This window comes from Topomyia yanbarensis, chromosome 3 (assembly GCF_030247195.1).
Source record: "Topomyia yanbarensis strain Yona2022 chromosome 3, ASM3024719v1, whole genome shotgun sequence".
Taxonomy (NCBI): Eukaryota; Metazoa; Arthropoda; class Insecta; order Diptera; family Culicidae; genus Topomyia; species Topomyia yanbarensis.
Genome location: NC_080672.1, coordinates 299,991,825 through 300,017,006, shown reverse-complemented (window position 1 = coordinate 300,017,006; position 25,182 = coordinate 299,991,825). Strand labels below are relative to the sequence as shown.

Below are 25,182 nucleotides of genomic sequence, written 5' to 3'. Positions count from 1 at the left end.
GAACTAACGTTCCCAAATCTGTGAATGCTATCATGAGTCAATATTTGGTTTAATGAATAATGTGCATAAAGTTGTGAACTAGTTCACGTACAGAAAATTGACTTGGTGATACAGTAAAGACCCGTTTTTATCAGCTCCTTGGCGAATTTTAAGCTGATAAAACAGGGATATTGATAAAATCGGGACATATATTTTTCTGTCTTTTTAATAAACCGAAGTTCTTAAAATTTTCTTCTTTGTTCCTTACATAGAGCATTGCAGCCTTTTCCGATTATTTACTTTGAGTTCCCCTTAAGTGGTCTTACAGTGCAAAACAAAAAAAAATATTTTTACATTTTTCGGATCTATAAGATAAGAAATATATGCCCAAGAAAGGATTTACTCGAATTCAACTTGGTTCGTCTGCTAGAGCCCATCAAACTACCAACTATCAATTTTCATATAAAGCTGATAAAATCGGGTCTTCACACAATATGGCGGAAAACAAAACGAAACAAAAACAAATATTTCCACCAATAAAAGCGTTAAAAGTGATTGTTCCAGAATTCATGTTACTTTATTCACGATTTTTGGAACCTTTATTTTCCGTGTGTCGAAAACGAGAAATTATTCTCAACCCGTCAAATGATGGTGTTAGAAATTTTTGAGAATTGTTTGAAAAACCCGTAACATTCTTGAAGTGGCAATATGTTTTTCGATTTTCTCATATCAAAAGTAATCTACAATAGCTTATTTAGAAAAAGTAAAATTTGGAAGGGCAATGATATAATAAAATGAAAAGAGTGAAACAAATTAAGGTAGCGATATCAAAAATTTAAAGTCTGTTCTAAGCTTAGAACAATATAAAATCAGACAGAATAAATCAATGCAATAATTGAAAATTTTAAAAATGAAATATTGAAAAAGCAAGATATGAAAACATGACTAATAGGAAAAGAATAATAGAGATAAATATAAGAAGATGGCAGTATCCAAAAACATGGAGCTAGAAACACTAAATGCAATTAATTAATCACGAACAATTAACAGAACATCAAAAATAAAAAACATAAACAAAACAATAAAAATGAAGGGAAAAAACACTAAAAAGTTAACAAAGATTGATGTGAAATAAAAACTTCAATGAATAGAGAATAATAAAACCTGTTTTAATCCACCTAGTGGTGGAATTGTGCTTTCTCATTTGTCCAAACTACGATTCCATAGCTGGGTATGTTTAGTACAATGGTGGAAATGTATATTACATATTCAGTACGATTTGAACATAGTACATATAATGGATCGACTGCCAAAAATTTAAACTAGTTATAATTTTAAAGTAGCAACCCCTTACTGCATACTCCTACCTAAGCCAATACAAGCCAGACAAATTTTTGGCCTTCCGGGACGGGATTAGGTTGAAGATTTTTAGAGCGATTGCATAACCTTTCTATATGAGAAAGGCTAAAATGTATAGGGTCGGGCATAACGTAGTTTGTTCATTGATTGTCTTGTATGCACCTCACCTGAGATAAATTCCAACTTTGCACATAGGGTCAGAGATTTTTCTAAAGAGATCTTTCTAAATCAAAAAGGAGTTAAATTATCCTAATTTTCAAATTTCTCTAATCAAAAAAAAGTTTAAAATAAAGAATATCGGTTAAACTGTGAACATTGAATGAATGAAATGAGCTGGTGGAAATGTATAAAATTAGAGAAATAAATATAAAGTAATAGAAATAAAATAAAATATGAAACATAAAAAAATAAACGAAATAACAAATGTAAAAAATGGAAAATAATGCGTGAGAAAAATGAAAAAATAGATAAATATGGTCTATTGGAATAAAAGAGAGAGTAAATGGGGAAAATTTCTGATGTTATGGATTGAACAAAAATATAATAAAAGAATCAAATAAACAAATGGAAAACATGATAAAGTGGGGATAATTTAAAATAGTGCATATTACATACATAAATGGGGGAAAGAAGGAATTGAAAAAAATAATAATAAACACGGTAGAGAATTAAAAGAAGAAAGAAAACTAAATAATTTAAAAAATGTAGAAAAACTTGTAAAGTAAAATTAGTTCATAGACGAAAAACATAACAAAACAAAGGAAAAAAACTGAAATGAAAAAAAAAAATATGTACGAAATATTGAAGAAATAGAAATAAGGAACATTTAAGAAAATTTCAAAGAATAATTGAATAAATGAAACGAAATAAAAATAAACAAACAAAACGACAGAACAATCGGAAGAAATCAGAAATTTATAGACAAATGGAAAAATTGTGACTAAGTTAAATAATGGGCCAAAAAATTTGATAAATTATAAAAAATCATGGATGATGAATATAAAGAAAAATAGAAAATATAGAAAGGTACAATTGGAATACATGGAAGAAATAGGCAAAAAAGGGGAATATTAAAACATGAAGCAGTAAAATAAATTAAATAAAGATAAAAAAGGATCCAAAATTTGTCATTGCAAAAAATGCTAACTAATGGAATGATTATTGAAACAACCAAATGGAAATTGTGAATAGATTGCTCCGATGAATATTAAACAATGGATTTTCAGTTCTCATTTTTTTCTAATAGATACTTTTAAGACCAGAATTGGGTCGTTTTCTTAACGGCAAAAAACGAAACCAAAATTCGCCAACGATTCGCGTAATACGAAACTACAGGATTTCAAGAAATTTAGAATTGCTGCAAGTCAAAATTTTCAGAGAGCCAAGCTATCATCATATACAAGATATTAAAATTTGAATTTTAATTCTACTTCAAATTAGTATTGGTCGGAATTACAGTTCGTTTTCGAAATTCGGGCACCCTTCAGAACTCCGAGCCAAGGGGCAATCCCCCCTCCCTCTCGGCGGGTCCGCAATATTCGTTTATTCAGAAGCTGGATTTATAAGAAAACAATAACAGCAAAAACAGGTAAAATTGTGATAGCAAATGTTTACATACGGGAGGCATTACGCTTGATTGAGGGGACATACTTATAAAGTTATTGTTGCCTTAAACCAAAGTTTGATTCACACTGCATACGAAGCTTGATTTGCCTTCCAATTTACTCTCCAGAAAACATATACTCACATATAACTTTCAGCTGTCGCTTAGCACCTTCCAAAGGCAGGAATGCTGTTTTTCTAGTCTCTTCTTTGTTCTCCTTGTTTGGCTTGTTAATTGATGGGACAAGTTCGTGGAAGCTATTCAAATTATCACCGCCTTAAACTTGTGTAGGATGCGTGGCATTTTCAGTTTCTCATGATAAGATTTCGAATTTAGCATCATACAATTTTGCTTTGCTGCCGCTCAGCCTGGGCGTATTTTTTTAATTCAATTTGTTGAAGAATGCTTCGCCCTCTGTTTTGAGTAACTGGAGTAGTAGGTTTCAACAATTTCCATGCTACAGAAAATATTAAGTTATTTTTTATGAATTTCGCAGACAGCTCGACACAGTTTCCATCGCTTAAGCTCACATTAAACTTCGCATCTTTGTTTTGTGGCGAACCTTTGCAGTGCGTATGAAGATTACACACAGCTCTGTGATTTCCCACAAAAAGAAAGCTCCTCGGGCGCGCGAAAGACTGCTGCGCGCCTAAAATGACGAACCCTATTTTGTTTTCTCACCGCACCACGATATTTGCAGACGCTTTCGGTGCGTATCGTTCCACATTCGATGAGAACGAGCACGAAAACGCTGACGAATTAATGAATTGTAACACATGAGTGCCATTAGTTACGAACCAAATAGAGCTAATTTCGAACATTACGTCCATCATCGGTAGTCAGCAAATAACATCATTGGCTGGACTCAAGACTTCCCCGCTTCGGCATATCTGAAGACGCAGTCAGCTCGTGCAGAAACGAAAGCTTTCCATTTAATTTCCATCTCGGAACACGATTTTCATCTCAGATAGGACCGAACCGAACGGTCGAAAACTTCTCCCGCTCTTTCTCCACTGATTGATGCGAAAATTGCGCACCTTCGAGTGCCGGCTCGGTACGTTGGACGAGCTACAGATGGAAGCTGGTTTTTACTTACATCGACATACAGACTGATGATTGCACAATATCACTCAAGAAGTACGCTCGGTGGCTGATAGATTTGTGTGTTTACACACCATAAATTATTGTTTTTTTTTTGCTTAACAGCGGGTTTCATAATTCGACGAAACTATTCAAATTGGCAATAAATCAAAATGATACGAAACACGATTCGACTCAAATTCGATTCCCTTTCTTATCTGCTACTACAACTGGATAACGACGACTGGAACGTAAATACTACTGAGCAAAGAAAAGCTTTCGAAGTTCAATGACTTACCACATCGCTCACCGACCGACCGATCAGTCAACAAGTTGAGCCTGATGAAATTATGCTTTATGGAAAAATAAAATAAAATGATTTAAAGTTCCAGCACACTGCTGCCGTGCCGGTCGCTATGCGCGAGATTTCGATAAGTGCCATGGCTCGATTGTACTCCGCGGAACGAATGCAGAATCAAAATTATAGCAGTGCTAATCAAAATAGCACGCACTTTTTACCCAATCAGACAGTTGATGGGTTTTGGCACGTTACGCAACATGAACTTCAGTGGTTTGTGTTGCGTGCCAGCAGGCGATCAATGTGTTGCGCCAGGATTGCCGAAAAATTTAACTACGTGTTGGGGCTTGAATTAGTTCAGCAAAATTAACGAATCATGTATTGCCGCAAGGCTGTAGAGAGATAGATTTCATGTCATGGTTTTTTTTTCTTAACGGATTTCATCACAGATTGGGACTAAAGTAGGTGAGGATTAGTTATAGTGTGGTAAAAATAGGATTACTGCACGAATTTGCAATTAAAATGTTTATTTTGAAGCGAGATGGTACATGTTTTTCCTTTGAAATTATATTCTAGAAGTTTGTTGGTCGAAACGAGCCTACTTAGTTAGGTTGGTACTGACCAGAAATGAGATACTAGAAAAAAAAATTACTAATAAAAGCAGGCATGTCAGTGCTGAAACGAAGCGCTATTCATTGGATTGATAATTCTGACATTGAAATGCTTACTTTGATTGTCTGTGAAGTATTTACTCTAGCCACGTCGTTAATTATTAGGACCTATGAGTCCGGATGTTATTTCGAAAAATTGTGCTTGCTTTTACGCCTCATGTTAACATCTTTGAGACTGTTGTGTTTTTTTTTTTAATTTTAATATGTAGGGACTCAAACACCAGGATAATGACTTTCAGGAATCTGGAACCAGAATATGTTGGTTAGATTGGCATGCCATTTGGAGATTTGTGCATTGTCACGTCGTCTCATCACTTTCCTAATAAGAAAAAGGAGAGGAAAGGGAAGTGAAAGAAAAATGGCAACACAAAACAGTAAACAGGTCGAATCTTTCACTCCCGACGGAATAATGAACCCAACTTTTGAGTGGAACTAGACAGAAATTGGAATCAAAGTGATTGCTCGGCATTTTGGAGCACCTTAATCGCTTTTTAATACTACGTTAAAGTAAAGCTTCCCCGACTAAGTGCAAAGAATACAAAAGCACCAGCTACTCTCGCTGTGGAGGATAAGTCGAGCGAGCATTGCTCTCCTCCATAACTAACAGCAAAATGAAAGCAAAGGAGGCAGGGCTACGGCATCACATGGGAAACACTATGTGGTGGCGGTTATTCATCACCAGAGGTCGCAACAAAGGGGCAAAACTCACCTCGCTAGGCAACATTTAAAGGTCGCTGCAGGAGTAATAACACGGGAATAACTCGTTTGATGTTGACCTAGTCAGTTGAATTAGAACAAATCTGCCATACCTTCTCAATCATCGTGCCCTAGCAGAAAGTTCGCAGAAGTTGAGCAAAACGAAATTGATTCTGGCAGAGCTTTTGCTAGTATTTTACGTGATTTGTGCGAAAATTCTGGAAGAGAATTTACTCAAATGCGATTTTAGCCAGAATCCAGCCAGGAATGTACGGTTAGGATTTCCGTACGCTTCCTGCCACAACTTTGCTAGATGTTTTGCTCGACTCATGCTAAAACTCTACCAGGTAGGAATTACCAGGTTCTTTGCACGTTCTATTTCCGAGTTGTTCCAGGGTTTTGCTCAGTTCCTGTCAGAATTTGCCAGAAAACGCGGTCGAAACCGAGTTCGCCATAGTTCAGCTAACCCGACAGAATGCGCGCAGAAATCTGACAGGGCTGCTACACCAAGACTGATAGAAATCTGACAGAACGTTCTCTGCCAGAAAATTTGATGACTGGGTTGGTGCAGCTGGTGATAAGCACCACTAACAGTGAAGTGATTTGGTAAAATTGCAGCAAAATAACTTTTTAACACAATTTTGAACGACTTAGTGGGATGCAACATTTCAATTGTAGCATATAGTGAAATATTACTTTCCGTAATTTGTAGTAAATTTGATTTGTTTTTTTATTTTCATTGATTTGAGAACGAAATCAACAATATTCGGTGAACTCATCTTCGTCATTTTGAAACGAAGGGTTAGTCGGGCAAAATAAATCTGAACCAGAGTATTGGTTAACTTTGACTTTTTAATCATTTATAAAGAATCAATTAAATCCAAAAAAATATGAAATTATGCTTCTTCCCACCAAACCCGGAGAAATTTATGTAAAACCCGGAGGCCCGGTGATCGCTCCCGAAAACCGAAGTCTCCGGGTCAAACCCGGAGGGGTGGTAACCCTAACACTGGGTTAGAATCAATGACATATCCTTGAGGATAAGTTCCCCGTACACAATTTCATTACAGCGGAGCAGCTATCAGATGATATGAAGTTTCGTGATAGGATTCACCAAAATTACACAACTTTCGATGTCGTGTTAGTAATGATAGGAATCCGAATTCCAGCATAATTCGCGCGCGCTTCCAAATTTTAGCAATCCCTATGCGCCCGGATACCAGGGGACTCAACAGCGACGAAAAACGAGAAATACATAGGAAACACTGTGGAGTTGTGAACATACTTTTTTCTTCTTTGTATAACTACCATTAACATAGGTCGATTGTCAATAATTCAACTGGTATTTGTGTAGGACACCTTAATACATCCACAAGCTAAACCATTTAAAGTTTAACGGATATGGGCGGTGTTCACAACTCCCCATGGTTCACAACGCCACATGGTTCAAGACTCCCTACCGTCCTCTACTTAATTCAAATATTATTTTGAGGGCGTGCATAGCGTATTTGGTAAATCGATTTCCTTGTACGTAGTTCACCTGGGTTCGCTTCTCAACCCTGTATGTAGGTTGGAGATTTTTCTAAAAGAGATTTTTCTAACCCGGAAAAAGAAGCGAATGACCGTAGCTTATATAATTCAAATAAAATAGAAACTTAGAGCCATAGTACTCAAGTGAGAGCAAGGATGTGAAGTAAATTCATCATTAAGATTGATGCTAATCGTCGACAGGTTTTCAGTGGTGATCTTGCGTGGCTTAATTTTTGTCGGTTGTCACGGTAAAGATAGATACGTCTACCTTTATCAGGACACATGTTAGTGAACTCGGGTGATTCGTAGTTATTCTGCCTAAGCTCGACCCTCATTAACAGAAGACAAAGATTAAGCCCGTACGATATTAAGCCTGTTCTAATGACCCTGCCACTTCTAGTTTTCCGATCTGTTTACTTCACATCCTTGCTCTCACTTGAGTACTATGGCTCTAAATTTCAGAACTTTCCCTACCCAGTAATCTCTAGCTAATTCAATGTCGTTAAAATGTAATAAAGAAAATGTGACTAACATAGTCGAAATAAAAAAGGAAAAAAAAATTAAAAAAATAAAATGGGAATATTATTTTTATAGACGACAAACTAAAAAGGAACGCACCTAAAATTTTCGGAAAGAAAAATATTTAAAAGTAGAAAACAAACTGGGGCTACAACTAATATATATCGATAGTTTTCGCGACGAGAATATGAAATAATTTTGATCAAAAGAAGCATCCACTGTACTAAATAACTTAGTTTTTATGACGGACATGCTAGCAATTTCAAGTATTGTTTATTAACCTGACTACTAAAAAGAGATGCAAATAGATTTATCACGAATAGAAAAGAAGAATTGTTAGAAATAAAGCTGTTCGCAGACGAGGCAATAAGAACCACGCCACAACAAGTACTTACTATGGATTTTGTTCTAGCTATTCTAACGCGGCATCGTGTGAATAGTTAGAACAACATTCATAGAGAATATTTTTTGTGTTGCCTTGTGTGCAGATTAGAGCTTTCATCCCGGGAATTTATTTCCCGGGAATCCCGGGATTTTTGAATTTCTCGGTATTCCCGATTCCCGGGAAATTGTGTTTTCTCATTCCCGGGATTTGTGAATCCCGGAAAAAAGATTTTTAATTTATTTCAAAAGGCTTAGGTTCTACGAAAGAAATTCTGTAGGAAATATCCTTACCGGAAATGGATGCAGATACACTGCTAAAAATCTTGACATTTTCATACCGTTGGACCGAAGCATTTCTTTACAGTAGTCTTAGTGATGCGCACGATATCTCTGCAATCGATGAGCCGATTGATGAGATTTTCTAATAGTTCTTTTAATAGTTTATTTTAATAGTTAGATCTTGAATGAAAGATCTTGAATGAATGCAATCAAATTAGTAATTGAAATGGCGGTAATTTTTTAAAAAATCGATGAGCGTTTGTTTCAAAACTTGCGATGGTTTGTAGTGATAGTGTAGTGATTATGCTTAACGCAAACGCTATTTAAAATAAGGAATGTTTCTAGACGTCTGCAGAAATATTTGGTCGGTTCATCGAATGCATAGTTCTTCTAATTTGTTATACCATTAATGTAATATCTGTCAATTTTTGGATGTATGAAAAGAAATTCATAACGCTGTAGCTGTCCGATATCATGCGTATCTAAACTCTTTGAATGTCGCTTTCAAGGATGCAGGCAGGATTTTTGAAGGGATAAGATCAAGCAATCCAGATACTCGGACGTAACAGGAAATCGATGGTAGGCTTCATCCATTGCTGCACAGTTCATTTATTATCGGCTTGATTTTGATTCAAACTTAATTCGGAATGATGCTGATCCTACAGCGACGGAAATGGATTCAATATATCACATTTTCTCATTCGATCGGAAATAACTGCACAATACCCTGAAGCAGCTCAATGATTTCATTCAAGATTACCAAAGAAGGTGCTTTTCATTAAACTGGTCACATTCCATCGTATCAGAACAACGAATTCCAATTTTGGACAGTAACTAAGCCAGCTGCGTTTAGTATATCGTCCCAATCGTAATCGTAATTACCAAAATTTAGGTTATACATATAGCCAAGAAAAATGCTATATGCCACACAAAATCATGAAGATGTCTGCTTAGAATGCGGCCGTGTCTTCCAAGTGAAAGGGTGAAAGTCTAATCTCATTTCACAACAATAGACACCAGCACCGGCACGGCTCTCCAATAGAGAATCTTCAGTGCAATAAACTACGTATTCCTCAAGTTGTCGTTCCATACAGCCATATACTCTCACACTAAAAGTTTTCAAAAGAACACTACATATAAGTGTAAGGTCACTGGGAGCAAGTATATACCCATCCCAAGTACTGTGCTATAATTTTTCTTAGTGGAGAAAAATGTAGACAAACACTATTTAAAACAACTCGTGCACGTTAAGAGCACAAAACCTATAACTAAATTATTTGTGGAACTCCTTTTCTTGTGGGACATCACGCAAGATTAGGGGTTTGCTCAAAAACGCAAAATGTGTTTTCGTTTTTGTAGCTAGCGTCAATCCGGCGCAAGGTTAGTCCAGTCACTACCCTGTCGGATTCTGACGGGACGAAGTCGAAACGCAAATTCCATAATATCCCCAAGTACCCATTTGCAGTCACTGGTTTGTGTTGTTGCACTATTTATTGGGTTAATGTTCCAGAACCCTGTTACCTTAAGGCTATATCTACAATAGTTTTGTCACGAAAAATATTTTTACCAGCCCTCTTGTATTGTGGAGTAGGTATGTAGGTACGCGATTGGTATTGAAATTAATTGTACTGCTGATATTAGTAGTATCGAGTAATTCCGATGTTTCGTTATGAAAGCATTAAAATATTGAACATTTATACCTTCAAATAGTGAAATGTTTAATTATTATTTATTATTGGAATTTATCGAGTGCTTATCAACAGAGAGGCGACTCAACTATCTGAAGCGACTTGCCATTAATTTACTGGCGCTGTTTCATAATATCGATTTGTTGAATAAGGAAACTGTCAATATTGCTTCACAACAAACGAGTGCACAAACCGCCAGTCGGAATAAGTAAAAAATATTCTATTAAAAAGCGCCGCTTTACGATATCTAGAATTTTGTCTAGACTTTCTCGTCGTTTCAATATTTCTCTATGGTGAAAGCCGTGTGGTGTCCGGCAGGGCAAAATCTATTTACACTATTTCAGCCAAACATAGAATTTGCTCTTATGTCGTAAGAAGCGACTAACAACATGCTAGTAGTTCCTATGTCATGGTATTGCTCCGTTCCGAAGACTTAACCTGGAAGGACCTAAATGGGGTCCTCTTATATAATTATGGCAAAAAGTACCTAATGTTTAATAATTTTTTTCAAGTAGTAAAATGATTTAGACATGTGCGCTATTCTGCAAAATGTTTATTAAGGGTTCATCCATAAAATAAAAATTTTCGAGTGTAAGGTGTCAAAAATGGCGTCTAAAATGGCGGCTCCAGCAAAAGATGTTTTGAAAACCGACCTCATCTTCGGAGATGACACAGGTCACAATTCGTCGTCTACAAGCAGCAAAATGGGCAGGTAATGTCAGAGACATAACCGAAGTGAAGTAGAATTTACTTAGGCTGGTAATTCGAATGCTGGAATTTTTGTCATCTTCGGCATGGTTACATTAAAATCAGCATGGCATGCACAAACAAAATAAATTATAATATGTTCAAACCGTAACGGACCAGGTTTCTACGCAATAACCCTGCAATTGACACGTATGATTAAAACCGACAACGAATGCAGTAGCGGTACATTACTTTTACTGAAAATCCCGTTTTGCACATGTTATATCGTTATGAAACTATGTTTATTGCAGCATATACGATGATATGTGAAACATTTACTCAGTTTGTCCCGAGTATCGAACCATTAGCAGAAACTTAAACTTCAATAAACCAACATAATCTCCTTCACATAACGCTACAACCAGTACTAATCCAATCGTCAATAGGGTGTCCTAAAATGACATCATGTTAAAAAATTCATCGGGCTCACTTCTTAAATGAAAGGTTAGGGTATTAGGAGCACTTTCTTCTTCGGAGTGAATTTGCTAAAATGCTCCCTACTGGTGGATGGTGCGATTTTTTGAAAAATGGGCCGATTTTGGGTAAAATTTCAAATGCGCGCATTAAAACTTTGTAAAAAGTGAAATTTTTGGTGTTTTTCAGTAGTTTTTCTTCAAAACTGGGTATCTACAAAATTTTAAAAGTATAGAAAACACTTTATATAGAGCCGAATACAGGGGCGTAATTTTGCTGAAGAAAGTGTATAGCTACGGACAATGGGGTATGAGTTATTGTTAAATAACCTTCTGGCTTTTTATGATATTCATCAAAAATAACTCTGTTCAACAAAATAAAACAACTGAAATGTGCTTAGTCCGCATATTATTTTTCGGAAAATAGAAGGAAAATGATGAAAAATGACACTTTTTGCTTGTCTCTAGCACATTAGAATCGGTTTTTATGAGCATTCGACGATTTCTTTAAAAATTATTTTGTATACTAATAGCAACCTAGCGGGTTTGAAAATCACTAAAGTTAAACAAATATGTCGAATTAATGGCAAATTATGGCGTATATTTGAAGGCTGCATTGATTGGCGTATTCACATTTTGTATATAAGGTCTTATTTCCATGTTAGGAACTTTACAGTGGAGAAAAATGCAGAAGAGTGAGGTGAGTGTTGAAAAACTGATATTTACTGATACAGATCACAAAATTCCGAAATAGTCAAATTTGGGGCAAATATCCTCGAAAAAGTTTTACAACAGAAGACAGCGCATCTTCTGACACAATTATTTTGTTGAAGATGCCTCCTAGAAGTAATTATGGAGAATTAACTCTTCAAAAATATTTTAGAGACTTGGCGTCATTAGCAAAGTTGTCATTATTTTTATAATATAAGTTACAAAAAAGTCATCAGATGCTCATTAAACCTCGTCCTGACATACTTAAGACGTACAGAAACCGTCATTTTTCATCATTTTCCTTCTATTTTCCGAAAAACAATGTGTAGTCAAAGCACATTTGAACTGATTTATTTTTTGGAACAGCATTATTTTTGATGAATTGCTAAAAATTTCAAAGAATATCTAACAAAAACTTAAATAACTCATACCCCATTAGCCGTAGCCATACACTTTCTTCAGCAAAATTACGGCCCTGTATTTGGCTCAACTATATAAAGTGTTTTCTATACTTTGAATATTTTGTAGATACCCAGTTTTGAAGAAAAAATACTAAAAAACACAAAAAATTTCACTTTTTGCTAAGTTTAAATGGCTCTGCCGTTCTTATAATTCAAGAGTTGTACAAACTGACTAACCAAACTTCTCCATTTGGATTTCCAGAAAAATAAAAAAATGATAGATCAAGAGAGCGGGCTCTTTCTTACCCAACCACCCCACCACCATTTGAAATTCGTTCATACAACTGGCGCACCTGTACATCATTGAAATGATACCTGGCGGCAGTCATGGAATATATTGCTTCGAGCTGACGAAACGTAGCAACTACTACGATGTCAGAAAGAAAACTGACGATTTTTTTTTCTTATGTGCCGCTTTTATAGTGTGTCTCGATTCATTGGATGGTAAAGGGGCAGTGCTAGAAACGGTCTCTGCTTGGTTGAATTGTACGGACCAATCAGCGCAGATAATTACCACTTTCACAAAATACATTATTCTCGTTATTTATAGTAATCGTACATTTTACAAAATCAAATACAATAGGGAAGACCGGGGCTAGTTGGTGGCGTTTTCAGTTTTCATTTGATTTGATTTTACCGCTTTGATGTAGGTAGATCTTGCAAAACAGAACACGTTACATGAAAAAGCAGACTGTTGGCAACATCTCTGAATTTTATTAAAATGTTTGATGCATTGTCTCCTTTTTTAGTGCCAAAAATATGTGACGCGGTATATTTGGATACGCCAAAAAATAAGCAATCAAATAAATTTCAAATACCTCAGCGGTCCTTTTGTGACGCACTGAATGACTTTTCAAGAAAACTGTATATTAAGCGATATTTGATATTATATTGCAGTCTCAATACCCCGGCATTTTGATACTGATTCGTACTCCACATCCCAAAGAAAATTTTCTAAATTCTTCTGGGGATTGACCGAAGTAAATGTCCCCTGCATTGACGAGATACGACGATGACGAGAAGATGATTTTCTTACTTAAGAGTGAATTCTAGAAAAAATATTTTGATGACTATTTTTGCACTGTAAATAGTACTGCCAACTTGCTCCGCGTGCATCACCGCCAGCTTACTCCAATTTAAAACTATTTTAAAAATAACTTTTTTTGTGGATAGGTTTAATATCTATACGGATACTGAAAGCTCTGTTCAAGCTCTATCGAAAAATATAATCATTCACCTCTGGTCTGACACTAACTTTGTACTACTTTTGCTTTCCTAAGCAGTGTTAAACATTTCGACATTCCAGAACTTCACTCTGTCAGAAAATGTAGACCCATCGGTACCTAAAACTTCGTAAAATCGCACTTCTGGTCCTTTCTTCAAAATCATCCAATACAGTACTCTTTCGAGTTTGAACCGCTCATATGGTAGTCGGTCTTTGCCAGTATTGCTTTTCTCCCATCAATTCTTCTTCCAGGCCGCCAATGGATCAAGAGCCCTTGCAGTTGTTTATTATATTTATTATACGCATAATAAACATGTTTGTAATTTGGCAGTTAACCCAATTGTGGAAACGTGTCTGATAGGGAGAGTGGAGATGCCAATTTGTCATTACCATTCCTTCTCATTCATTTGTACGCTTGCTTTGTACTGCAAACTTCGGAAATGATCATTGAAGTGTTAATAAGACGTAATACTCCCAAAGCACAATGTTTTAAAACGTCGTTTTTGTGCTCAAAATTAATAGCGTCTAAACCGTTGACTTTAGAGGTATAGTTTGTTCGGAGAAGTTGTTGTTCTTATGATTGCGCATCCACAGGAGTATACCGTTCAGTAATTAATTCACCTATAAGTGATATACGAAATTTATTTTCCGAACTAATTGAGATAGAAACTTTGTGTCTTCGACAAAGTTGTAGAAAATGTTACCACAACAGAAATTGCTAAAGACACTATATATCTAGCTTCAATAGTTTACGAGTTATGGAACATATTATATGGAAGACCCTTTAAAATTGGTTTTTTCATGATAACTTTTTTAAACATTCTCGTATCTTCTTGGAATCTTTCACAAAGTTATTTGTGATATCGAAAAACATATTTTTGCTTAACATAGTTACTTCCTATCTGTTGAATTTAAAAAGATATTCCAAATTTTACGATATTTTTGGGGAAACTTCCACCTTAAATAATTCGTTAAGGAGCAAAAAGGAGCAAACAACATCATAACATACTGAAAGTACTAGCTTTTTGCTTTCATATAATGGCTCGATTGTTAGTCGACGCGATTCTCCCCGAGTGTTATGTTCAATACAATATGCCATCACAGTGGTTTAAAATGAAATATTCAAGCGCACTGCAATAAGCAGCTTCATCTTTTCATGGTAAATTGCATGAAACATATTCATCGATGTCCAAAAAAAGGAAAAGAGAACTTTGACCACAATCAAGATCAAAGTACGAAACGTAGCATATCGTGCGTTCGAGAAGTGTGTCACGTGAAATTTAAGTAATCAGTGGATACTGGTAAGCTTGGAAAAATTATGATTAATTTTGAGCACGAAAACGACGTTTTAAACCACTGTGCAAATGTCGGCTGTTCGGAGCTCAAATTGCTCGTTTCTAATTCTCGGAAATTGATCGCCAACGACTTTCGTACATATTATTAAGATTATATTGGCTATAGATGAATAGATACCTCTATTATATTCCACGAGGCTTTGTCCGTTTATATAACGCCCCGCGGAAGAATAATTATTAAAATGCCTATTCAAACGACATTCATATTTCTACTAATGGTCGCAGACCTGAAAATTTTGATCTATAATGAAAAGACAAAGCAGGTTAGTACTTAGCTATATCACAATATCTACCAAGATATATCTTGATTTATTTGCTTACCTACTAACATCAATCCTATCCTGCGACAGTTGTGAATGATGCAGAGAATTCCTCGATCATAATAGCCACAAATCGCCTCTGACAAGCGCCATTTTGCAAATTTCGAGAAAAACGATTTTTAAAGTTTGAAATTGAATATCTTGAAACTTATAAATGGTAGAAAAAATTCATAGAAGACAATTGATGCTTCTAGCTATTCTGTATTAGTCTCTAAAAATTATGAAGATCGATTAACTATATTGAGTGTTTTTATTAAAAATGTAAACAAAAGTCGCACTAACACGTGCCATAGGTGTGTATTGATGACAAAATTTGTATGACGTGTCATAATTGCACATGGAAAATTTTCTATACAAATAAAGCATCAACTTTTGTTGATATTTTCGGCTCTATTACGTCTAGAAACAATCGGTGAGATGCATTTTAAAGGAAATTTGTCCAGGAATCTAGAAAAAATAGTATTTTTGGCTACTGTGTTGTCAAATGTGCAATATTTTTAATTTAAAACTAAAACTGCATTTTTCTTGAAATACGTACATTTTTAAAATGTACGTATTTCAAAATTCTGAAAACGCCATTTGTTAGAGAATTTTCAGTTTAGTAATGTAACACATCTAACTCAGTTTACCCCAGAATGGCGTTTGTCATAAAAGAGCACAACAGCGACGAAGTATTGAACTAACATTCCTTCATATCCCAAAATTGACCTACATGGACGCGGTTGAGTATGATATACTACTTCCAAGTATCATGCAATTGGTTCAATATGCAATTTCAATAAATTTTGATCAATCACGGGAAACTCGCGGGCGGTCAACTAAGCTAAGCTACATTGATAACTCACATTTATATTTTTTGTAATGAAGTAATATATTACTAGTATTAGTAGTATTAGTATTAGTAGTATCTATTAGTATTACTAGTATTAGTATTAGCAGGGATTCGTTACTGGTATCACTGGGTCGGCTACCTGCCGGGTAATCGGAGGCTACGCGGACAAGAACAAATACCAAAGAACTCATATACTAACACAGTTTTATTTGTGACGTGTGAATGTTTTGTATAATCACCAGCAGTTTATCTCATTTAGGCCGCACTGCTGCTCAGCGATGCCAACCTTCCAGTTTAGGCTGGATTCTTCCAGTTTTTTACAACATCCAGTCAAACAGACAATCTGAAAAATCTTCCAGTTTTTTGAAATTTTAGCCAGTTTTTTTTAAATATTCATTTATTTAGTTTTCTTTCTCACAAATTGTAACTTGATTCGCAGAATTTTCAAGCTAGCGATGGGATGGTGCAGAGTGTCGCAGAATAAGATTTTAATCCACCGTGACCTGAACTCTTTTTATACCACTTGTGAGTAAAACGGTACAGGAATGTACATTTTGATTCGATTTCAAGTGAATTTTACTGAAACATAAAGATGATAGTACATTGTGTCAAATATTTTGATGAACATTTGTTGAATTCTCAGCTAGTTGCTGTAGTATCGTAAGAAAGGATTAAGCGCATCCTCAATTTAAGCAAATGGTCTTAAATTTAGGATTTTGTGGATGTGTAGATTGAAAACCTTCAAAACAGTAAAATTCGACTTGAATTTGAATTCATTTAAATTCAAATTCAAATGCATTATTATTTTTTTTTTTAATTTGGACAACAATATCAAAAAACCGACTCAAATTTTCAATAAAAGGTTTGGAACATACGTGTTTACTTAAAATTACGTTCATTGAATCGTTCACTTAAACATTACAAGGGTAAAGTAGGTTTTTCCGAGCATACAGTTTTTTCCAGTTTTTTTCTAGAAAGGTTCCAGGTTTTTTGAAAAAAATGTTGGCAACGCTGCTGCTGCTGATCCTGATATGCGTCGCGTGGCTGTCCATGCTGACAAGTGAGATTCCATCGTTGGTTGTAATGATGATTCAGATGACAGAGGGCCTTGCTAGCATGACAGCAAGCAGCCATCTTTTCTTTTTTCGATATAACCTCGACTAACCGCAGTATCCAAATCAGTGTTCCTAGAATATTTTCGCGCTTAACCGATTGAAGTAGTCTCTTAAACGGGGATAATCCTGATTGCAACGATTGCAAAAACTGTTTACGGTTAGGGTGGATGTACCAGTAGTCGCATACGTAAGGAAAACTTTTGCTAAAAAATCGATGAATAGACTTATGGGCAATGTTAATACATTAAACGAAAGCTTTCAATCCCTACTTCATAGGAATAAATGTGGTTTAATAACCAATTTATGTATTCAAAACCGCTTGTACCACTATAGTAGCGATGCCAGGTTTACAGACATATCTGTATTTTACAGACTTTTGATGTCTCCTGCAGACGTAGCCAAAGATCTACAGGCTTTTAAAAGGGTGATAGTGTTTAGTAAAATTTCACTAGAATAACTGTTTTCGAACACGAGTGATTCCTTCACAATAGAATTCTACTTTCAATCTATTTTTAAAGTAAAATTTTAGTGTAACTAGAATTTACACAACCATCTACAGATTTTTATAGACATTTTAGTTATTCTTCTACAGACATTTCAAAAAAACATGTGGCATCGCTGCACTATAGGAACACATGTACCAATAGTAGTGCAATCGCTAATTTTGGTTCCTATTGTTGCAAATCCTATGGATTTCTTATGGGACTTGCAACTATAGGTACACTATATCAACTATAGGTGCAAGGGAGCTCAAAATTGAAAGAAAATATTGTTTTTCAATAGTTATTTGAGCAAATTTCAAGGATAACAGTTTTATTGTCGCATAATTTCGGTGCGACGAATCGATCCAAAAATATTTGTTGGTACCTTAGTTAGGTGTATAACCCACTACTGCAACAATTGGTACTCCTCAACTATAGGAGCACCCACCCCTTATCATATAGAGTTAGATAAACAATAGTTTGGATGTGATAAAGAATTCATCTCAAACAGATTAGAAACAAAGGTTAAAATGTGTTTGAATGTGTTATAAATTAAATTGATGAGAATGGGTAGGTAACAAATTAACACGAAATCATTTTGCGAAGATCTGCCTTCTAAAATATTCGATACTACTCTTTGTAGACTCGATAAAATAACGGATTACTCACGATTGCAAGATTTTTTTCTTCAAACTAAGACCAATTATTTCCAATTAGGTATCATTCCTCCACCAAATAGCTCCCGTTTCGCTTTCCATTTTTGTTAGTAGAGAGTGTGGCCTAGAAAATTATGTAAATTTTCGGTTAAGGTAGCTGTCTTGCTTTTATTTAGGAGAAACAAAAAGAGCGTATTTTGCAATATTGTTGCATGCGGTGAACAGTGATCAAGAATTAAAAGCGAAAGCGTAGCAATCATGAATGATGGAGAGAAAATAGATTTAACACCTTTATCTGTCACTCTTCTTATGTTCAGCGTCTCAGCAAAGTTCCGTTGGATATGGTGATGCTGCCACGCCGGCGTTGGCTAAAATCGACTCCGCCATTAATTAGCGGCCATTATCCCAATGCCTGTTTTCTGTCAGGTTTTATAGTAATAGTCTTGTTTATATTTCGTGCGTTTGTAATTTCTGTGTCAATCGTTCGTTTTCCCCTCACTGGGAGCATTTTCCCCAGCATCGCAGGTACCTACTTGTGACCGTGTTTCCCACTTGTTACTCATATGTTTTCGATTTGAATTCGCACGCGCTTCGCAAATGTGTAACGCAGTGGGGAATTCTGTGTTATACTTTAGGTTCATTGGTGAGCAGATCACGTCTGTTGCACTACTGCTGAGTTGTTGAATTTGTAGAGTTTCCCTCCTGATTCAGGATTAATGCAGCGTGCAGATATACCATCTTTGAAGATACACATCAAAATGACTTGTTGATCAGCGCACGTATCCATCCATGTTATATTTCATTTAGGTCCATGGACGGATTTGCTTTCTACTGAACGAACGATGAATTCCAAATGCGCTCACTTGAATATTTAGCCCAAGTTTTCTGACACGTTTCTTTTTTCTCCCTCCCTTATTCCAGGTTCACCGTGGAATATCAACATAATGTCCTCACCGGGACTAACGGCTCTCGGTGAATCCACCCGGTTGGTACCGGCAAGTGTGCCGGCGGTTTTTGAGGTCCTGCCGCCTCCTGGAGCTTCGATCCGGGGCAGTGACTGCGTGGCGACCGTGCTCTCGCCTAGCAAGAGCAAAGTCAACGCGCGAGTCACCCACGAGGCGGCCAACGGTGCACTGAGAATCGAGTTCGTCCCGAACGAGGTCGGGACGCACATAATCGAAGCATCGATCGGCGGAACAACCTTGGTCGGTGGACCTTTGATAGCGAAAGTGTACGATTCGAGTCTAATTCAGGTGACTGACGTTAATGGTGGCGTGGTCGGTCAGCCATGCCAGTTCAGAGTGGATGCCAGTGCGGCCGGAGAGGGTCAGCTGGAAATTTCGATCAACGAAGGCGAAGTTCCGAACCACGTTCAAGTCGTTGGGGGTGGAAGATGTTTGGTGTCATTCACACCGGAACAAGCGAAGCCACATTTAATTGATATTAAATTTAACGGTGAAACGGTAATCGGATGCCCGTTCGTATGTTCAGTAGCCGACACTAGTCGAGTTTTGCTCAATCTGTCCAATCTGGAACTGATTCCCGTAAACAGACCGGCTTCATTTCACATTACAGTTAGCGGTGGAGGGGCAGCTGAACTGGCAGTAAGTGTTCGTGGTCCTCAAGGAGAACTACCCGTCAGAGTAACCGGTGATATCCACGCGGGATTTACCGCTGAGTTTACCCCGAATCATGTGGGAGCTCATACGATCAATGTGGAGTACAACGGATACCCTGTTCAAGGAACGCCTTTCGTGGCAAAATCGTACGACCCGACCAAGGTTGCCGTGGGATCAGTTTCAAAAGGAACCGTCGGCCGGCCAGTACAGTTTACGGTAGATGCCGGAGATGCCGGTGAAGGAAATTTGGAGATCACAATCTCCGCCAAAGGCCATAACATTCCTACTCAAGTGCATCCCCAGGGGAACGCCAAGTGAGTAAATTCAAAATTTTCATTGTTCTAGCGTATCCTATATCGATTCCATCGTTTTAGATTCGCCGTATCCTTCGTTCCCGCCGAGCCATGCGAGCACATAATTAACGTTTCGTTCAACAAAATGTTGGTCCCGGGCTGTCCGATAACGGTTGTCATCAACGGTGGAACAACCGGACCCCAGGTATCGCTGGGTGGCCCTGGACCGCTGCATTTGCCGAATTCGCTAATCATCAACCACGCCGGAGGCCGACTGGAGGATATTGAGGTCAACGTTGAAGGTATTGTTTGATTTTTCTTTTCGTGTTGCGTTTGTTCCATAAGTTGTGATTATTGTTACGAACTAGAAGTATACCTAGATAGATATTGATAGTTTCACTATTCGGCCATATTACTTTCTTACCGCTATTCTATGTTGAGCACTTCTATTGACTATCTTTGCTGCTAACTTGCAAGTGTTGTAGCGTTTTGAACGAGGTCCAAATTATTAGCTAGCACAGGTTAGGTAGTGACAATGAAGCACCTTTTGCTTTTCAAGTTTATAAGGTTTGTGGTGGCACCATCGTATTTGCTAGCAGTTTTGTATGATAAACCTTACGCGAGTCCACATATAGTTTAATAATACGGTCAGTTCATGAACAGGTCGAAGATTTGGTCGATAATTTTGACGTGGTATTCAAATGGTTTTTGAAGAAATCAAATATTAACCCTTTCGAATATGATATCATAATGCATCCTTGAACAAGCTGTTAGTATTGGCATGAAAAAAGATGGAATACATAACACTCAACATAGGCGGCTCCAGCCAATGCACAGTGATCCGAATACAAAATTTGGAAAGAAGAATGTTTGTAGCTAAACCTTATATTTTAGAGCTACTATGTCTTCAGGACAAATAATCAGTATCGAATAGGCCATCTCCAGATGTAGATGGTATTACGGTGGCTCTTATTGTTAGGTTGTTTCAAAAAAACTGAATGTGAGGAGATAGAATATTGCAGTCCTTAGCAACATTATACTTACGAACTTATACCAAGCAACTTTGCCGAAGACGTCATAGTTGTATCTCCAAAGGTTTTTATTTTATAGCTATTTTAATTGAGCAACTTTTTTTATTTCTCGTAAATGGTGTCTTCAGATTACTTTTAAAGCTAATCGAGACAATTTTTTTCATAATAGGAGAATTCAAATCGTCGCTGTTGTGCTATCTTATGACAAGCGCCATTTAGCACATTTCGAGAAAAACGATTTTTAAAGTTTGAGATTGAATATCTTGAAACTTATAAATTATAGAAACAATTCAGAGAAGACAATCGATGCTTCTATCTATTTTGTATTAATCCCTCAAATATCACGAAATTCGGTTGACTATGTTGCGAGTTTTCACTATAAATGTAAACAAAAGTCGCACTCACACGTATCGTAGGCGTGTATTGATGGCAAAATTTGTATGGCGTGTCATAATTGTGCATGGAAAATTTTCCATAGAAAAAAAGCATCAATTATTAACTTTTATTAATATCTTCGGCTTTATTCGGCCTAGAAACAATCGATGAGATGCATTTTGAAGGAAATTGAGCAAGCAATCTAGAAAAAATAGTAATTTTCAATTACAGTGTTGCCAAACATGAAATATTGCCAATTTAAAAGTAAAACTGCATATTTCTCGCAATACATGTATTTTTATTTTAAAATTTTTTATGCCATTGTGTTCCTCAGACAGTTTTACATATAAAAACATCTAAAACTTCTACATTACTTAAGCGAATCCCAAGATACAGTGATTTAAAGCAAAAAACTGACAATTTCTCATCACTTTTTTCGCTATACCTCAGTAACCAAGCAAAATTTCAAAATTCTGAAAACACCATTTTGTAGAGAATTTTCAGATTAGTAATGTTGCATATCTAACTCAGTTTACCCCAAAATGGCGTTTGTCATAAGATAGCACAACAGCGACGAAATATCTCCTTTAGAACCGAAGTTGGTTAAAATCAAAGTCAAATGCCAAATTCAAGTCAAATGGCGTGACCAGCAGCTATGAATTTGGCAGTTTAGTTGCATTCTTCTCAGCATCTTTCGCACAAGGAATTTCATAATGAAGCGTCTAATTACAGTACACCCAGGTTTTTTGCGCGGTTTTTTACGAGGTTTTTTACGCGGATTTTCCAATTAACGCGGGTTTTGTACGCGGATTTTACAATTAACGCGGTTTTTTACGCGGATTTTTCATTTAACGCGGTTTTTGCAAAAATATTCTAAGTCCTTTTGAATGCAAGAGACTTAGACTTTTAAATGCAAAGAACTTAGAAGAATGTTGTCAGTTTGTATTTCGCAATTAACACGGTTCTTGCAAAAAATATTCTAAGTCCTTTTGAATGCAAAAGACTTAAAAGATTTTCGGAAGGTTGGAAGAGACGGGTCTGGAAGATTCGTTATGGCCCGCACCCCAACAATATGGGTATTTTCGGAATGGTCTTGAAGAGTAGGTTCCAGAAATTGATTTTTGATGCCATTTTGAAATCAAAGATGGCGACTTCCGGTTTAGCGAAATTCGCTATAACCCAATCAATATGGGTATTTTCGGAATGGTATTGACTAGTAGGAGACAATCGATATTTGACGCCATTTTGAATTCCAAGATGGCGACTTCCGGTTTAGCCACATTCACTATAACCTTGTCAATATGAGTATTTTTGAAATGATCTTAACGAGCAGGTTCCAAAAATTGATTTTTGACGCCATGTAAAATCCAAAATGGCGATTTCCGATTTTGCGAAATTCGCTATAACCCAATCAATATTGGTATTTTTGGAAGTTGAAGTTGTAGTACAAATAGTTTTAATTAAACAGTTGAATTTACATAAATTTAAGCAATATGTTTAATTTGAATAAATTCAAACCCCCAACTCACACCACATATGTATCTTTCTTCTCTCTCTTCCATTCTCACCGCACTCTTCTAGATGAACACATAAAAATATTTTGCATTTTGCTGGTTTATGATTGGATCTTATAGGGTATATGAGCCCTTATTCATCTCATTAGTCGAGATGTAACACTCTTTCTTTGATAACTCGACTTAGAGTGACTGGATTGCACTCAAATAGGCATCATCATCTTTGATGCGTTCCTAAGAAGCCGGAAAGTTAAAAATTTTACATGGAAAATGTAAAATGCTCGCGTTTGAACGACCTACTGGAACCTACTCTAAGACCATTCCGAAAATACCCATATTGTTGGGGTGCGGGCCAAAAGGAGTCGGAGCCATAAGGAGACCCGTCTCTTCCATCTTTCCGAAAATCTTCTAAGTCTTTTGCATTCAAAAGGACTTAGAATAGGTTTTCTTCAAAAACCGTGTTAATTGCGAAATCCGCGCAAAATAAAAACTGCCAAAATTCTTCTAAGTTCTTGCATTTAAAAGGACTTAGAATTTTTTTTCAGAAAAAAAGTCTTAGTCTTTTGCATTCAAAAGGACTTGGAATATTTTTGCAAAAACCGCATTATTTGCGAAATCAGTGCAAAAAAAACTTCCAAAAGTATTCTAAGTCTTTTGATGAGAGTTTTTTACGCGGATTTTCGAATTAACGCTTTTTTTACGCGGATTTTCCAAATAACACGTTTTTTACGCGGATCTTCCAATTAACGCGGTTTTTTACGCGGTACGTATCTCCCGCGTAAAAAAAACCTGAGTGTATTGGCTCGAAACAATCTGCCCTTGATGGGTGCATAGCGTGGGTGTATTGATTTGTATAGTTAAGTATGCAGGAATGGCTCTCTCGACCCGCATCCTAACCATCAAAACGCCTTTGGCGCTACCTGAGAGAACTTTAAAGGACTCATTCAGTCCGTATTCCGATCTGTATTTTTCAAGCTTGGGGTAAGTACGCTGTGCTAGATCATGCAGGAGTGCCTCTATTTCATCGTTTTTTATAGCACAGGTATCTTAATTTTAGTGCTATATTTTTAAATAGGTGATTTTTTGGGTTGTTCTGTAAAACGAAACTTTCTTCTCAGGCTAAAACTTCGAATGGTAACATCTCTGCAAGGATCTGGTAGCGAAATTGAATATAGGCGCCTTCAGTGAGCTTAAATTGCATTTTCAACCTTCTAGATCAAAGTTTGTAGTTAACCCATATGCGCCAATATGAGCCTGCCTAGCTATAGTTTTTCGTTTTAAATTTAAATTTATGGCTGATGCACTTCACAACATCTATCCGTTTTCAATTTTCATATCTATCGTTCCTATTAGTCATCAAATTGCCGAAAATAGACAAATCAATCTTTTGACACTTGGTAATCTAATTTGCACAGCGTTGTATAAGACGAATTTCGAGCTAATTGGTATTCAGAGTTGGCAGCACCCTCTCAGATTTTAATGAAACATTCTGTACATGAGAACTTTTTTTTGAAAGGGTCAATCTTATTTGCCATTTTTTTTTTCTTCAAATGTCTATAGTCTAAAAATGACAAATAACACAAAAAATGTTGTAGGAGTGATTTTCACAAAATTAGTTAAATTTTTGAAAAAAAAATATTGAAAAAATTCTTCAGCGACTCCTACACTGAAAAAAGAATCGATTTTGAAAATTTAAAGTCGATTTACAAAAAAACCCATCTGTGATTTGGATGAAATTTTGTTCCAATATAGGTAATTATATTCCCAGCCTACCGTCAAAAATTCAAGTTGAGCACTTTCAATGAAAAAAAGTTATTTGAAAAATAAGTTTTCCTTGTCCAAACTGATTTTTGTTCAGCTTATTTTTATCGAAAACTAAACCAATGAAAGTCATAATCATCTCAGAATCCAATTTCCCAATTGCTAGTTGCCTGATACATGCAAAAA

The 25,182-nt window shown here is 36.3% G+C and overlaps 1 protein-coding gene across 6 annotated transcripts in view; it reads left to right on the top strand.

The window, feature by feature from the left end:
• LOC131693417 (filamin-B) overlaps positions 1-25,182 on the top strand; it is a 183,666-nt gene that overhangs the window by 127,845 nt on the left and 30,639 nt on the right. For all 6 annotated transcript variants that reach the window (XM_058981206.1, XM_058981205.1, XM_058981204.1 and 3 more), the window contains 2 exons: positions 19,325-20,336; positions 20,397-20,617. In XM_058981206.1, coding sequence (XP_058837189.1) covers positions 19,325-20,336; positions 20,397-20,617 — 1,233 coding nt within the window. The remainder of the gene's footprint in view (positions 1-19,324; positions 20,337-20,396; positions 20,618-25,182) is intronic.